Source organism: Ascaphus truei, chromosome 2, assembly GCF_040206685.1.
Source record: "Ascaphus truei isolate aAscTru1 chromosome 2, aAscTru1.hap1, whole genome shotgun sequence".
Classification (NCBI taxonomy): Eukaryota; Metazoa; Chordata; class Amphibia; order Anura; family Ascaphidae; genus Ascaphus; species Ascaphus truei.
Window position 1 is genome coordinate 3,365,414 of NC_134484.1, and position 17,737 is coordinate 3,383,150.

At 51.8% G+C, this 17,737-nt stretch overlaps 1 protein-coding gene across 1 annotated transcript in view; it reads right to left on the reverse strand.

Moving 5' to 3' along the window:
* Nucleotides 1–15,911: 15,911 nt before the first annotated feature.
* LOC142474437 (forkhead box protein H1-like) overlaps nucleotides 15,912–17,737 on the reverse strand; it is a 56,179-nt gene continuing 54,353 nt past the window's right edge. Inside the window, exon 3 of the mRNA XM_075580867.1 lies at nucleotides 15,912–16,916. Coding sequence (XP_075436982.1) covers nucleotides 15,912–16,916 — 1,005 coding nt within the window. The remainder of the gene's footprint in view (nucleotides 16,917–17,737) is intronic.

The window sequence follows — 17,737 nt, forward strand, 5'->3', positions numbered from 1 at the left end:
AGAGAGACATTCAGAAACTTTGGTTTGTACAGTAGGTGTAAGGTCGGGTGTTGAGAAATATATTTGTGTGTCGTCAGCATAGAGGTGATAATTAAACCCAAAAGATGTTATTAGGTCACCTAGAGAGAGTGTATACAGAGAAAAGAGAAGAGGTCCCAGGACAGAGCCCTGGGGTACCCCCACAGAGAGATCAATAGAGGAGGAGGAGGTATTAGCAGAAGAGACACTGAAAGTACGATGGGAGAGGTAGGATGAGATCCAGGATAGAGCTTTGTTCCGAATGCCAAGAGTATGGAGAATGTGAAGGAGAAGAGGGTGGTCCACGGTGTCAAATGCTGCAGAGAGGTCGAGTAATATGAGCAGAGTGTAATGACCTCTGTCTTTGGCAGCATGGAGGTCGTCAGTTATTTTAGTGAGGGCTGTTTCCGTGGAGTGAGCAGTACGGAAGCCAGATTGTAGAGGGTCTAGGAGAGAATAGGTGTTGAGAAAATGGAGCAAGCGAGCGAATACAAGACGTTCAAGGAGTTTAGAGGCAAAAGGCAGGAGGGAGACAGGCCGATAGTTAGAAAGACAGGTAGGGTCAAGCTTGCTGTTTTTGAGTAATGGTATGACTGTTGCATGTTTGAAGGAGGATGGAAAGGTTCCAGAGCAGAGGGAGGAGTTAAAAATGTGCGTGAGCGTAGGGATTATAGTAGGAGCAAGAGGTTTTAGGAGATGGGAGGGAATGGGGTCAAGAGGGCAAGTGGTAGAGGGAGAAGAGGCGATCAACAGCGACACATCCTCCTCTGAGACAGTGGAAAAAGAGTCAAGGAAGGCAGGAGGAGAGTTAGGAAGAGGTGTAGGATGGGAGGAAGAAACAGAGGGGATGTTCTGACGTATGGATTCCACCTTTTCCTTAAAATAGTCAGCAAAGTCCTGAGCGGAGATGGAGGAAGGAGAGGCAGCGGAGGGTGGTTTGAGTAGAGTATCAAAGACAGAGAACAGTCGGCGTGGGTTAGACTTGTGCATGTTGATTAGTGAAGAAAAGTAGGCTTGTTTAGCTTGCGAGAGGGCAGAGTTGAAACAGGATAGCATAAATTTGTAGTGAAGGAAGTCTGCGAGAGTATGAGATTTCCTCCAGAGGCGTTCAGAGGAACGAGTGGAGGAACGCAGCATGCGCGTGTGGGAATTTAACCAGGGTCTAGGGTTAAAAGGGCGAGTGCGGCAGAGAGAAAGCGGGGCATGTAGATCAAGAGAGGAGGACAAGGCAGAGTTGTAGTTTCTGACCAGTTTGTCAGGGTCTGTAGCAGATCTGAGAGAGGAGAGGGAGGAGTGTAACGTGGACTCAAAGTCAGGTAAGTGAATAGAGCGCAGGTTTCTGCAGAACCAGGGTGTAGATGGAGGTGGAGAAGTTGAGAAGCGAGATAGAGAGAATGAGATGAGGTGATGGTCAGAGAGAGGAAAAGGGGAAATGGAGAAATCAGAGAGAGAGAAATTTTTAGTGAAAACCAGGTCTAAGTAGTGGCCATCCTTGTGGGTGCTGGCTGCAGTCCACTGTTGAAGGCCAAAAGAAGAGGTTAGAGAAAGAAAGCGGGAAGCCCAAGGGAGAGAGGGGTCATCAATGTGGCAATTGAAGTCCCCAAGGAGAAGAACAGGGGAGTCTGAGGAGAGGAAGAAAGAGAGCCAGGATTCAAAGTGAGAGAGAAAGGCAGAAGGGGGATGAGTAGAGGTAGGTGGGCGATACATGACCGCCACATGAACAGGGAGAGGAGAGAAGATCTGGACAGTGTGAACCTCAAAGGAGGGAAAGGCAAGAGAGGGGGGAATAGGAATAGTTCGGTAACGGCAGAGAGAGGAGAGCAGGAGCCCCACACCTCCACCCCTGCCATCAAGGCGCGGTGTAATAGGGAGTTTGGGGTATATTGTGGTGTGGGACCTGCAGGGGAACACACTGTGTGTAATAGGGAGTTTGGGGTATATTGTGGTGTGGGACCTGCAGGGGAACACACTGTGTGTAATAGGGAGTTTGAGGTATATTGTGGTGTGGGACCTGCAGGGGACACGCTGTGTGTAATAGGGAGTTTGGGGTTTATTTTGGTGTGGGACCTGCAGGGGACACGCTGTGTGTTATAGGGAGTTTGGGGTTTATTTTGGTGTGGGACCTGCAGGGGAACACACTGTGTGTTATAGGGAGTTTGGGGTATATTGTGGTGTGGGACCTGCAGGGGACACGCTGTGTGTAATAGGGAGTTTGGGGTATATTGTGGTGTGGGAACTGCAGGGGAACACACTGTGTGTAATAGGGAGTTTGGGGTATATTGTGGTGTGGGACCTGCAGGGGACACGCTGTGTGTTATAGGGAGTTTGGGGTATATTGTGGTGTGGGAACTGCAGGGGAACACACTGTGTGTAATAGGGAGTTTGGGGTATATTTTGGTGTGGGAACTGCAGGGGAACACACTGTGTGTAATAGGGAGTTTGGGGTATATTTTGGTGTGGGAACTGCAGGGGACACGCTTTGTGTAATAGGGAGTTTGGGGTTTATTTTGGTGTGGGACCTGCAGGGGACACGCTGTGTGTTATAGGGAGTTTGGGGTATATTGTGGTGTGGGAACTGCAGGGGAACACACTGTGTGTAATAGGGAGTTTGGGGTATATTTTGGTGTGGGAACTGCAGGGGACACGCTTTGTGTAATAGGGAGTTTGGGGTTTATTTTGGTGTGGGACCTGCAGGGGACACGCTGTGTGTTATAGGGAGTTTGGGGTATATTGTGGTGTGGGAACTGCAGGGGACACGCTGTGTGTTATAGGGTGTTTGGGGTATATTGTGGTGTGGGAACTGCAGGGGAACACAGTGTGTGTAATAGGGAGTTTGGGGTATATTGTGGTGTGGGAACTGCAGGTGACACGCTGTGTGTTATAGGGAGTTTGGGGTTTATTTTGGTGTGGGACCTGCAGGGGACACACTGTGTGTAATAGGGTGTTTGGGGTATATTGTGGTGTGGGACCTGCAGGGGACACGCTGTGTGTAATAGGGAGTTTGGGGTATATTGTGGTGTGGGACCTGCAGGGGACACGCTGTGTGTAATAGGGAGTTTGGGGTATATTGTGGTGTGGGAACTGCAGGGGAACACACTGTGTGTAATAGGGTGTTTGGGGTATATTGTGGTGTGGGAACTGCAGGGGAACACAGTGTGTGTAATAGGGAGTTTGGGGTATATTGTGGTGTGGGAACTGCAGGGGACACGCTGTGTGTTATAGGGAGTTTGGGGTATATTTTGGTGTGAGACCTGCAGGGGAACACACTGTGTGTAATAGGGAGTTTGGGTTATATTGTGGTGTGGGAACTGCAGGGGACACGCTGTGTGTAATAGGGAGTTTGGGGTATATTGTGGTGTGGGAACTGCAGGGGAACACAGTGTGTGTAATAGGGAGTTTGGGGTATATTGTGGTGTGGGAACTGCAGGGGACACGCTGTGTGTAATAGGGAGTTTGGGGTTTATTTTGGTGTGGGACCTGCAGGGGAACATGCTGTGTGTAATAGGGAGTTTGGGGTATATTGTGGTGTGGGACCTGCAGGGGAACACACTGTGTGTAATAGGGAGTTTGGGGTATATTGTGGTGTGGGAACTGCAGGGGACACGCTGTGTGTTATAGGGAGTTTGGGGTATATTTTGGTGTGAGACCTGCAGGGGACACGCTTTGTGTAATAGGGAGTTTGGGTTATATTGTGGTGTGGGACCTGCAGGGGACACACTGTGTGTTATAGGGAGTTTGGGGTATATTGTGGTGTGGGACCTGCAGGGGAACACACTGTGTGTAATAGGGTGTTTGGGGTATATTTTGGTGTGGGACCTGCAGGGGACACACTGTGTGTTATAGGGAGTTTGGGGTATATTGTGGTGTGGGACCTGCAGGGGAACACACTGTGTGTAATAGGGAGTTTGGGGTATATTGTGGTGTGGGACCTGCAGGGGAACACACTGTGTGTAATAGGGAGTTTGGGGTATATTGTGGTGTGGGACCTGCAGGGGAACACACTGTGTGTAATAGGGAGTTTGGGGTATATTGTGGTGTGGGACCTGCAGGGGACACGCTGTGTGTTATAGGGAGTTTGGGGTATATTGTGGTGTGGGACCTGCAGGGGACACGCTGTGTGTAATAGGGAGTTTGGGGTATATTTTGGTGTGGGACCTGCAGGGGACACGCTGTGTGTAATAGGGAGTTTGGGGTATATTGTGGTGTGGGACCTGCAGGGGACACGCTGTGTGTAATAGGGAGTTTGGGGTATATTTTGGTGTGGGACCTGCAGGGGACACGCTGTGTGTAATAGGGAGTTTGGGGTATATTGTGGTGTGGGACCTGCAGGGGACACGCTGTGTGTAATAGGGAGTTTGGGGTATATTGTGGTGTGGGACCTGCAGGGGAACACACTGTGTGTAATAGGGTGTTTGGGGTATATTTTGGTGTGGGACCTGCAGGGGACACACTGTGTGTTATAGGGAGTTTGGGGTATATTGTGGTGTGGGACCTGCAGGGGAACACACTGTGTGTAATAGGGAGTTTGGGGTATATTGTGGTGTGGGACCTGCAGGGGAACACACTGTGTGTAATAGGGAGTTTGGGGTATATTGTGGTGTGGGACCTGCAGGGGAACACACTGTGTGTAATAGGGAGTTTGGGGTATATTGTGGTGTGGGACCTGCAGGGGACACGCTGTGTGTTATAGGGAGTTTGGGGTATATTGTGGTGTGGGACCTGCAGGGGACACGCTGTGTGTAATAGGGAGTTTGGGGTATATTTTGGTGTGGGACCTGCAGGGGACACGCTGTGTGTAATAGGGAGTTTGGGGTATATTGTGGTGTGGGACCTGCAGGGGACACGCTGTGTGTAATAGGGAGTTTGGGGTATATTTTGGTGTGGGACCTGCAGGGGACACGCTGTGTGTAATAGGGAGTTTGGGGTATATTGTGGTGTGGGACCTGCAGGGGACACGCTGTGTGTAATAGGGAGTTTGGGGTATATTGTGGTGTGGGACCTGCAGGGGAACACACTGTGTGTAATAGGGAGTTTGGGGTATATTGTGGTGTGGGACCTGCAGGGGGACACGCTGTGTGTTATAGGGAGTTTGGGGTTTATTTTGGCTGCAGTGATTCAACCCAGCACAGCTATACTGGGCTGGTAACCGCAGCTTCAACCCCTCTCCCCACCCACACCACTGCCCCTCTCCCACCGCTACCCCTCTCCCCTCTCCCACCACTACCCCTCTCCCACCACTACCCCTCTCCCACCACTACCCTCTCCCCTCTCCCACCACTACCCCTCTCCCACCACTACCCCTCTCCCCGCTCCCACCACTACCCCTCTCCCCGCTCCCACCACTACCCCTCTCCCACCACTACCCCTCTCCCCTCACTGCCCCTATCCCCTCCCCCACCACTGCCCCTCTCCCCTCCCCCACCATTGCCCCTCTCCCCTCCCCCACCACTGCCCCTCCCCCACCACTGCCCCTCTCCCCTCACCCCACCACTGACCCTCTCCCCTCCTCCACCACTGCCCCTCCCCCACCACTGCCCCTCCCCCACCACTGCCCCTCTCCCCTCTCCCACCACTGCCCCTCTCCCACCACTGCCCCTCTACCACCACCTTCACACCCCCTCCCCCACCACTGCCCATCTCCCCTCTCCCACCACTACCCCTCTCCCCCCACTACCCCTCTCCCTCCACTGCCCCTCTCCCACCACTACCCCTCTCCCACCACTACCCCTCTCCCCTCTCCCACCACTGCCCCTCTCCCCTCCCCCACCATTGCCCCTCTAACACCACCTTCACTCCCCCCTTCCCCACCACTGCCCCTCTCCCCTCCCCCACCACAGCCCCTCTCCCTTCCCCCATCACAGCCCCTCTTCCTTCCCCACCACAACCCCTCTCCCTTCCCACACCACAACCCCTCTCCCCTCCCCCACCACAACCCCTCTCCCCTCCCCCACCACAACCCCTCTCCCCTCCCCCACCACAACCCCTATCCCCTCCCCCACCACAACCCCTCTCCCACCACAACCACTCTCCCACCACAACCACTCTTCCCTCCCCCACCACTGGTTGTTTGGTTTTCTTATTCACTTTTATTTAAAGTTGATTTGCATTTTATTTGGATGTGGGAGCTCTGTTAAAGATTGTAATACTGTGGTGCAGCTCATTGCTAGGGAGAGAGGAATTAATAAGGGAGGGAAAGGGAAAACTGCAGCGATTTAAAAGCTACCTTTTTCCTCCCTTAGCAGAGAGGTAGTTAATTTGTTCTTAAAGGGACAGCTCCTCTCTACACCTCTCTCCCTGGGCACTACCTGACCTCCCCTGACCTAGAGGCTTTTCAATACCATGCCTAAGGGGAGGAGGGATAGTAGGTCAACGGGGGCTGCACCCGGGCACCGGACACCAAGACCTAAGGTACCTAAAGTCCCTAGGAGCACTAACTATGGCCACAGGCCTCAGCCTGGTACATCCAGTGCCCTGGCAGCACCTCCCCCAGCTCCTGCTGGTAGCTTAACCCCTGCAGCCCCAGCTCCATCGTGGGCACAGGTGGCAGCTGCAGGCATTAAATAGGGTGACCAGATGTCCCGGTTTAGCCGGGACAGTCACGGATTACTGCACGTGTCCCGGCAATTATTTTAAAATGTTTGAAATGTCCCATTTTTAGATGCAGAGGAAAAGGGGGCGGGGCGAGGATAGTGAGGGGGCGGGGCCAGGATCCACAGGGAACAACTAGGAATATGGAGAGAGAAATGTGCAGTTACAGCCACAGGGGGCGGTGCGTGTGTGCGTGTGTCTGGGCAGGTCAGTGTCTGTGCAGGTCAGTGGCTGTGTGGGTGTCTGTGCAGGTCAGTGGCTGTGTGTGTGTCTGTGCAGGTCAGTGGCTGTGTGTGTGTCTGTACAGGTCAGTGGCTGTGTGAGTGTCTGTGCAGGTCAGTGGCTGTGTGAGTATCTGTGCAGGTCAGTGGCTGTGTGAGTGTCTGTGCAGGTCAGTGGCTGTGTGAGTGTCTGTGCAGGTCAGTGTCTGTGCAGGTCAGTGGCTGTGTGGGTGTCTGTGCAGGTCAGTGGCTGTGTGTGTGTCTGTGCAGGTCAGTGGCTGTGTGTGTGTCTGTACAGGTCAGTGGCTGTGTGAGTGTCTGTGCAGGTCAGTGGCTGTGTGAGTATCTGTGCAGGTCAGTGGCTGTGTGAGTGTCTGTGCAGGTCAGTGGCTGTGTGTGTGCCTGTGCATGTCAGTGGCTGTGTGTCTGTGCAGGTCAGTGGCTGTGTGTCTGTGCAGGTCAGTGGCTGTGTGTGTGTGTCTGTGCAGGTCAGTGGCTGTGTGAGTGTCTGTGCAGGTCAGTGGCTGTGTGAGTGTCTGTGCAGGTCAGTGGCTGTGTGAGTGTGTGCAGGTCAGTGGCTGTGTGAGTGTCTGTGCAGGTCAGTGGCTGTGTGAGTATCTGTGCAGGTCAGTGGCTGTGTGAGTGTCTGTGCAGGTCAGTGGCTGTGTGAGTGTCTGTGCAGGTCAGTGGCTGTGTGTGTGTCTGTGCAGGTCAGTGGCTGTGTGTATATGTCTGTGCAGGTCAGTGGCTGTGTGAGTATCTGTGCAGGTCAGTGGCTGTGTGAGTATCTGTGCAGGTCAGTGGCTGTGTGTGTGTGTCTGTGCAGGTCAGTGGCTGTGTGTCTGTGCAGGTCAGTGGCTGTGTGTCTGTGCAGGTCAGTGGCTGTGTGTCTGTGCAGGTCAGTGGCTGTGTGTGTGTGTCTGTGCAGGTCAGTGGCTGTGTGAGTGTCTGTGCAGGTCAGTGGCTGTGTGTGTCTGTGCAGGTCAGTGGCTGTGTGTGTCTGTGCAGGTCAGTGGCTGTGTGAGTGTCTGTGCAGGTCAGTGGCTGTGTGAGTGTCTGTGCAGATCAGTGGCTGTGTGAGTGTCTGTGCAGGTCAGTGGCTGTGTGTGTGTGTCTTTGCAGGTCAGTGGCTGTGTGTGTGTGTGTGTCTGTGCAGGTCAGTGGCTGTGTGTGTATGTCTGTGCAGGTCAGTGGCTGTGTGTGTATGTCTGTGCAGGTCAGTGGCTGTGTGAGTTTCTGTGCAGATCAGTGGCTGTGTGAGTGTCTGTGCAGGTCAGTGGCTGTGTGTGTGTCTGTGCAGATCAGTGGCTGTGTGTGTGTGTCTTTGCAGGTCAGTGGCTGTGTGTGTGTGTGTCTGTGCAGGTCAGTGGCTGTGTGTGTGTGTCAGTGCAGGTCAGTGGCTGTGTGTGTATGTCTGTGCAGGTCAGTGGCTGTGTGAGTATCTGTGCAGGTCAGTGGCTGTGTGTATATGTCTGTGCAGGTCAGTGGCTGTGTGTGTATGTCTGTGCAGGTCAGTGGCTGTGTGAGTATCTGTGCAGGTCAGTGGCTGTGTGAGTATCTGTGCAGGTCAGTGGCTGTGTGTGTGTGTCTGTGCAGGTCAGTGGCTGTGTGTCTGTGCAGGTCAGTGGCTGTGTGTCTGTGCAGGTCAGTGGCTGTGTGTCTGTGCAGGTCAGTGGCTGTGTGTGTGTGTCTGTGCAGGTCAGTGGCTGTGTGAGTGTCTGTGCAGGTCAGTTGCTGTGTGTGTGTGTCTGTGCAGGTCAGTTGCTGTGTGTGTGTGTGTCTGTGCAGGTCAGTGGCTGTGTGTGTGTGTCTGTGCAGGTCAGTGGCTGTGTGTCTGTGCAGGTCAGTGGCTGTGTGTCTGTGCAGGTCAGTGGCTGTGTGTGTGTGTCTGTGCAGGTCAGTGGCTGTGTGAGTGTCTGTGCAGGTCAGTTGCTGTGTGTGTGTGTCTGTGCAGGTCAGTTGCTGTGTGTGTGTGTCTGTGCAGGTCAGTGGCTGTGTGTGTGTGTCTGTGCAGGTCAGTTTTCCTGGAACCAGGGTCATGAATGATGTATGAATAATTCTAGTTAGCGTAACTCGTGCCTTCCCTCTTCCAAAGCACAACAAGTCCTTTTGTCTTTCTTAGTTTTATTGAGGGAAAATCACAGGAAGAAAGGTACTTGCAGAGGTAGTGTGGGCAGAGAGGGCTTCTCTGTCTGAAGTGCAGTGTATCAAGGTAAGGCAGTGTATCAAAGATAAGATAGCAGGCATCTACTCACTCAGAGTCCAGGGTGAAAAGGAAGTGAGGAGCAAGGGTCCCACTAGAAGGGAAGTGAGACTATACTAACTGTCTGCAAGGACAGGGGGGTAGGAATAGCCCACTCTCAGCTAGGAGAATAGGAGATTGCAGGCAACCAACACTGACTAGGGCTGTGTAAACAACATGTAACAATAATGTTGCCTTTTCACATGCAGCTAGCTGCTGGGACAGGGAAATAACAGGCAGCTAAACTGGGGAGATATGAATCCCATGAACTGCAAAGGGAGACAGAGAAATGTGGAATCTAGTTCCAGGACATCAGTGGCTGTGTGTCTGTGCAGGTCAGTGACTGTGTGTCTGTGCAGGTCAGTGGCTGTGTGTCTGTGCAGGTCAGTGGCTGTGTGTCTGTGCAGGTCAGTGGCTGTGTGTCTGTGCAGGTCAGTGGCTGTGTGTCTGTGCAGGTCAGTGGCTGTGTGTCTGTGCAGGTCAGTGGCTGTGTGTGTCTGTGCAGGTCAGTGGCTGTGTGTGTCTGTGCAGGTCAGTGGCTGTGTGTCTGTGCAGGTCAGTGGCTGTGTGTCTGTGCAGGTCAGTGGCTGTGTGTCTGTGCAGGTCAGTGGCTGTGTGTGTCTGTGCAGGTCAGTGGCTGTGTGTGTCTGTGCAGGTCAGTGGCTGTGTGTCTGTGCAGGTCAGTGGCTGTGTGTCTGTGCAGGTCAGTGGCTGTGTGTCTGTGCAGGTCAGTGGCTGTGTGTCTGTGCAGGTCAGTGGCTGTGTGTGTCTGTGCAGGTCAGTGGCTGTGTGTGTCTGTGCAGGTCAGTGGCTGTGTGTCTGTGCAGGTCAGTGGCTGTGTGTCTGTGCAGGTCAGTGGCTGTGTGTCTGTGCAGGTCAGTGGCTGTGTGTCTGTGCAGGTCAGTGGCTGTGTGTGTCTGTGCAGGTCAGTGGCTGTGTGTGTCTGTGCAGGTCAGTGGCTGTGTGTCTGTGCAGGTCAGTGGCTGTGTGTGTCTGTGCAGGTCAGAGAGAGAATGGGGGGGTAGGGGGAGAATGGAGGAGGGAAGGGAAAGAGCGAGAGAATGGGGGGAGGGAAGGGAGAGTGGGTGGGAAGGGGGTGGGAAAGGAAAGAATGGGGGGTGGGAAGGGAGAGGGAGAATGGGGTAGGGAATGGAGAGAATGGGGGATGGGAAGGGAGAATGGGGGAGGGGAGAGAGAGAATGGGGGGGGAGGGGAGAGAGAGAATGGGGGGGAGGGGAAAGAGACAATGGGGGAGGGGAGGGAAGGGAGAGAGAGAATGGGGGGGGAGGGGAAAGAGACAATGGGGGAGGGGAGGGAAGGGAAAGAGACAATGGGGGAGGGAAGGGAGAGAGAGAATGGGGGGGAGGGGAAAGAGACAATGGGGAGGGAAGGGAGAGAGACTGGCGTGAGGGGGCGAGAGAATGGGGGGAAAGGGAGAAGATGGGGGAGGGAGGAATAGAGAGAATGGGGGGGGGGGGTAGAGAATGAATAATAGAGCATCAATGATGACACTATTAGATAAATATCATTATAATATTCATTTTTTTTAGTAATGTCACTTGTTGTATTAATAATTTTTTTATGTGTCCCGGTTTTTCATTTTCAAAATGTGATCACCCTAGTCAATATACACGCACACGCACACGCACACGCACACGCACACGCACACACACGTAACGAGAACTAATTGTAGTACAGTATAAGGGTAATACAATAAATAAACTGTTATGTAAAAAAACGAATCCTGTTATTTGTTCTTACTATGAATTTATTCCATTTCTTCGCTGGGTGCGGGGGCTGGGTGCGGGGGCTGGGTAGCGAGTAGATTTTTTGGTTGGGCGCGTAGATTTTTTTTTGGGGGGGGGGGGACATGATTTGTGTTGGCGGCCCTGCTGGGGGAGATGGAATAGAGAGAATGGGAAGAGGTAGAATGAATAATACAGCATCAATGGTGTCACTATTAGATAAATATCATTATAATATTCATTTTTAGTAATGTCATTTGTTGTATTAATAATTTTTTTTGTGTCCCGGTTTTTCATTTTCAAAATCTAGTCACGCTATACATAGGGGATATAGCTGGCTGCTACAGCATGTCATACATAGGGGGTATAGCTTGGCTGTTACAGCATGTCATACATAGGGGGTATAGCTTGGCTGTTACAGCATGTCATACATAGGGGGTATAGCTTGGCTGCTACAGCATGTCATACATAGGGGGTATAGCTTGGCTGCTACAGCATGTCATACATAGGGGGTATAGCTTGGCTGCTACAGCATGTCATACATAGGGGGTATAGCTTGGCTGCTACAGCATGTCATACATAGGGGGTATAGCTTGGCTGTTACAGCATGTCATACATAGGGGGTATAGCTTGGCTGTTACAGCATGTCATACATAGGGGGTATAGCTTGGCTGTTACAGCATGTCATACATAGGGGGCACAGCTTGGCTGTTACAGCATGTCATACATAGGGGGTATAGCTTGGCTGTTACAGCATGTCATACATAGGGGGCACCGGCCGCACAGCTGGGCCTTTATGAGCATATCATACATAGGGGGCATAGGTCCTTCTATCCTTAATAAATGACTTCTCCCTACATTTTTAGATTCACCCGTTTGCCTGAAACTCCCAATAAAACACACACATCCGGCCGCCATCTTCATTTGTTACAGAAAGTCATTTCCTCGTTTCTGACGTTTATTTGACTGTTTTTTTTCTTAGAATAAATTCCGTGACACTTTGCCGCCATTCTGTGTTGCCGGACTTCCTTTCCTGACGCAGTAAGGCACGTAAACATATAGTCCCCCGAGGGGCAGCACACACGGTCCCTGTGTATATTGCACTCGTACAATAATCTCACATAGTAAAAGGTAATAATCTCAGAGAGTAATTACTCAGACGAGGCAGTCGCCTAATAGTGTGGCGACAAGGCCTCCATACACGCCAGGCGCAAGTTTCACGCCATTCTCCACGCTTCACGGTTATTATCGCAATAAGGCACATCTAGGTGCGAATTGTTCATTGGAACCATTGCCCCCCCGGCCCCAGGACAAAGGTAAACTGGCCATGGTTAATATGGGTTAAAATATATAGTTTTCAACTTTTAACGTTTCCATGGTGAACAAAACCTTTTGGAGGGTTTTACAATCTTTATCTAATGTCCCCTTGGTGATAAGACTGTCTGTCAGATCACAGAACTAGAATTCATGTCTCTCTCGATGCAATAAAAATAGGAAGAAAAATGATGGTCAAAGACGGAGCAACTGAAGGTGCCCATTCCGATGTGTCCATCAGGGGAAGATCCACCACAAGTGTCCATCACATCTCCGATGTGTCCATCAGGGGAAGATCCACCACAAGTGTCCATCACCTCTGTCCAATGTGTCCATCAGGGAAGATCCACCACAAGTGTCTATCACCTCTGTCCGATGTGTCCACCAGGGGAAGATCCACCACAAGTGTCCATCACCTCTGTCCGATGTGTCCATCAGGGGAAGATCCATCACAAGTGTCCATCACCTCTGTCCGATGTGTCCATCAGGGGAAGATCCATCACAAGTGTCCATCACCTCTGTCCGATGTGTCCATCAGGGGAAGATCCATCACAAGTGTCCATCACCTCTGTCCGATGTGTCCACCAGGGGAAGATCCACCACAAGTGTCCATCACCTCTGTCCAATGTGTCCATCAGGGGAAGATCACCTCTGACCACCTCTGTTTTCAACTAACAGTTATGTCGTCGCTAGAATGTTATTATAGTTTTTATTTGCCATGAACCTTCTGTTCCTCCTGCAGCCTCCCCTCTCCTCTCCTGCAGCCTCCCCTCTCCCTTCCTGCAGCCGCCCCTCTCCTGCAGCCTCCTCTCTTCTCTCCTGCAGCTTCCTCTCTCCTCTCCTGCAGCCTACCCTCTCCTCTCCTGCAGCCTACCCTCTCCTCTCCTGAAGCCTCTCCTCTCTTCTCTCCTGCAGCCTCCACCTCTCCTACCCTGCAGCTTCCACCTCTCCTTTCCTGCAGCCTCCTCTCTCCTCTCCTGCAGCCGCCTCCTTTCCTGCAGCCACCACCTCTCCTATCCTTCAGCCTCCACCTCTCCTTTCCTGCAGCCTCCACCTCTCCTATCCTGCAGCCTCCCCTCTCCTTTCCTGCAGCCCCCACCTCTCCTATTCTGCAGCCTCTCCTCTCTTCTCTCCTGCAGCCTCCACCTCTCCTTTCCTGCAGCCTCCTCTCTCCTCTCCTGCAGCCACCTCTCCTCTCCTGCAGCCTCCCCTCTCCTTTCCTGCAGCCTCCCCTCTCCTGCAGCCTCCCCTCTCTTGGAGCCCCCCCTCCCCTCTCCTGCAGCCTCCACCTCTCCTTGTATTTGTCATATCTCACTATGGGCCAGATTCACTTCGCTCCGTTAGCCGATTTAATGCGACTTTGAACTAAGTTCACGTTCTTTTATAGTAACGTTAATACCTGAACGTTAATACCCGGACGTTACTGACCTGGACGTTAATACCCGGACGTTACTGACCCGGACGTTACTGACCTGAACGTTAATACCCGGACGTTACTGACCCGGACGTTACTGACCTGAACGTTAATACCCGGACGTTACTGACCCGGACGTTACTGACCTGAATGTTAATAACCGGACGTTACTGACCTGAGCGTTAATACCCGGACGTTACTGACCTGAACGTTAATACCCGGACGTTACTGACCTTAACGTTAATACCCGGACGTTACTGACCTGAACATTAATACCCGGACGTTACTGACCTGAGCATTAATACCCGGACGTTACTGACCTGAACGTTAATACCCGGACGTTACTGACCTGAACGTTAATACCCGGACGTTACTGACCTGAACGTTAATACCCGGACGTTACTGACCTGAGCGTTAATACCCGGACGTTACTGACCTGAACGTTAATACCCGGACGTTACTGACCTGGACGTTAATACCCGGACGTTACTGACCTGAACGTTAATACCCGGACGTTACTGACCTGAACGTTAATACCCGGACGTTACTGACCTGAACGTTATACCCGGACGTTACTGACCTGAACGTTAATACCTGGACGTTACTGACCTGAACGTTAATACCCGGACGTTACTGACCTGAACGTTAATACCCGGACGTTACTGACCTGGACGTTAATACCCGGACATTACTGACCTGAGCGTTAATACCCGGACGTTACTGACCTGAACGTTAATACCCGGACGTTACTGACCTGAACGTTAATACCTGGACGTTACTGACCTGAACGTTAATACCCGGACGTTACTGACCTGAACGTTAATACCTGGACGTTACTGACCTGAACGTTAATACCCTGACGTTACTGACCTGAACGTTAATACCCGGACGTTACTGACCTGAACGTTAATACCCGGACGTTACTGACCTGAGTGTTAATACCCGGACGTTACTGACCTGAACGTTAATATCCGGACGTTACTGACCTGGACGTTAATACCCGGACGTTACTGACGGGAACGTTAATACCCGGACGTTACTGACCTGAACGTTACTGACCTGAACGTTAATACCCGGACGTTACTGACCCGGACGTTACTGACCTGAACGTTAATACCCGGACGTTACTGACCTGAACGTTAATACCCGGACGTTACTGACCGGAACGTTAATACCCGGACGTTACTGACCTGGACGTGACTGACCTGAACGTTAATACCCGGACGTTATTGACCTGAACGTTAATACCCGGACGTTACTGACCTGAACGTTAATACCCGGACGTTACTGACCTGAACGTTAATACCCAGACGTTACTGACCTGAACGTTAATACCCGGACATTACTGACCTGAACGTTAATACCCGGACGTTACTGACCTGAACGTTAATACCCGGACGTTACTGACCTGAACGTTAATACCTGGACGTTACTGACCTGAACGTTAATACCCGGACGTTACTGACCTGAACGTTAATACCCGGACGTTACTGACCTGAACGTTAATACCCGGACGTTACTGACCTGAACGTAAATACCCGGACGTTACTGACCTGGACGTTAATACCCGGACGTTACTGACCTGAACGTTAATACCCGGACGTTAATACCCGGACGTTACTGACCTGAACGTTAATACCCGGACGTTACTGACCTGGACGTTAATACCCGGACGTTACTACCCGGACGTTACTACCCGGACGTTACTGACCTGAACGTTAATACCCGCACGTTACTGACCTGAACGTTAATACCCGGACGTTACTGACCTGAACGTTAATACCCGGACGTTACTGACCTGAACGTAAATACCCGGACGTTACTGACCTGAACGCTCTCCCTCTCACTATCTGCCAGGCCCCCTCTCTCCCCTCTTCCCGATCCCCTATACAATTAAGTATTTCTGTAGTGTTGTCCCGTGATCTCATGACCTTCTCAATGCACTGACCCATGCTCTATAAAAGGTGCACTTCTCTGGACTCCTGTGTCTCCCACCACACCGGTCAGGAGTCCCTGTCCTGAACCGCTTACTATGTGTCTCCAAGTATTTACTTGTATATACAGTAACATACACTTATTTGTGTTATCCTTCCCTGTATTACACCCGGTATAAAAGTGCGGCGTACACTGGAGCTATATAAATACTTCACAGTCAGGGCCTGATGAAGGTCCCACCGTGGATCTAAACAGTGGCACATGGCCAATAATACTTGTGCCATTTTGAGTAAAAAGTTGTTCCAATCTGTTACTTTGTTGGGATATTACTGGTAAATCAGGAGGTTTGGAGATAGCTGTTGAGATCTGGTCCCATCATAGCCCAAATATCTTGCTGTTGCCTTATGCAGTACAATAGCTTCTCTGGGGATTCCTCACAAGAGTTTGTACCCAGTCACACTGCTGGGTGCTAGGTGCTGTCTGAAGAACGCAGGGTGCAAAATGTCCCCCGGGTGATTTATCCACACGTCAAAGACGCTCTTGTTTGGAGGAACAGAACTGAGCATGGTGTCCAGGTCCACAGCCAGAGGAGGCGGATGGGTTTTTTGTGCTCTACCTGCAGGGTGCTTTGTCTCTAGCCCCCAATATCCGGGGCTATTGTAGGAGGAGGGTTTGTGATTACAATAGGGCAGGCTGTGAAGACTCGGGAAAGGAAAGAGGCACATGCTTGGTGGGGCCACCACATTAGGGGCCCGACACTTGGTGTAGGACGTGGGGAGTTCCCAAAGCAGCACAGACTCGTTCTCCCGAGGATGGGACTCTGATCCATTAATGTTATCCACTTTAGGTCTTTTCTCTGGTCTCTTATTGGTTTCCTTTGGCTGTGGCCTTCTCTCTCTTTCATCATCAGAGCTCAGCGAAGAAATGGTGGAGATTCCAGAGTAGGAAGAGAGCGGCCTTGGACTCAGTGGGGTGCTGGACACTGGAGGTCTGGAAGAGGCATTAAGAGGGGGTTTCCAGATATTGATTGGAAGCTGCTGATCAGAATACATGGCTTGTGAAGTCTGTGTAGGCTGGATGCCATAATCCATCGTCTTTGGGACATCTGGCAAGTCCACAGCCTGCAGGTCATGGAGCAGAGAGTCTATCATGAAGGACGTGTTGAGTTTGGCTGCAGTGTTGGGTTGATGAGGTTCTTCACCACGGGACACAGAGCTGGCAGGAGATCCGCTGGTTGTTGGCATCTGCTGGTGTAGACTCCCGTTGTAGCCATATTTACACCCGTGCAGGATGAAGGGCGACAGGTCGTGGACAAACAAGTTCAATCCATAACGTGTCATCGACGTGTTCTGCAGCTTCATGGCATCCACGGGGATCCGGGTCACGTCCACCGTCCAGAAGTTACCTTTGGCCTGAGGCTTTCTGGGATCTTTCAGCACCTGCAGGAAACAGCAGTTATAAGACACGGGTAACCCCATCGCTGGAAAGAGGCCGGCAAACACTTCTGGCAGCAAAGTATATATTAAAGCAGGGGTGGGCACATTGTTTTAAAACTTAGAAGCCTGCTAGCACACGCACACTCTGACACACTCCTACTGACACTCTCCTTCCACTTACACTAACACTCCCACTGACACTCTCCTCCCACTGACACTCACTCTCACTCCCTGAGATGCTCTCACTCTGTGACACACACAGACTCTGACACACTCCTACTGACACTCTCTTCCCACTGACACTCACTCTCACTCCCTGAGACACTCTCACTCTGTGACACACACACTCCTAATGACACTCATCACTCTCCCACTGACACTCATCACTCTCCCACTGACACTCTCCTCCACTGACACTCATTCTCACTCCCAGTGACTCTCTCACTCCCAGTGACACTCCTCCCACTTACATTCACTCACTCTCCCTCCCAGTCACACACTGACACTCTCACTCAGTCACACACAGGCACACTGACACTCTTCAACACTGACATGGAGAGCATGGGCGGGCACAGTGCTGGACCTCTCTGCCCCACTCCTTCCGTAAGGGTACTGCATAGGGAAGAAACCAGAGTACTAGTAGCCAGTAGCCAGACTATGGAACCACAGAGTTCTTGTAATGGACTCAGATCGGGTATAGGGTATGGAGATGGAGCTTTGCTAGCCTGGGGTATAACCTACTCTTGGTAGACCGCAACCATGTGCTGTACCGATCCACAAGAAATGAGTTCCCACCAGAACCACAGACTGCGTGGTCCAGTTGC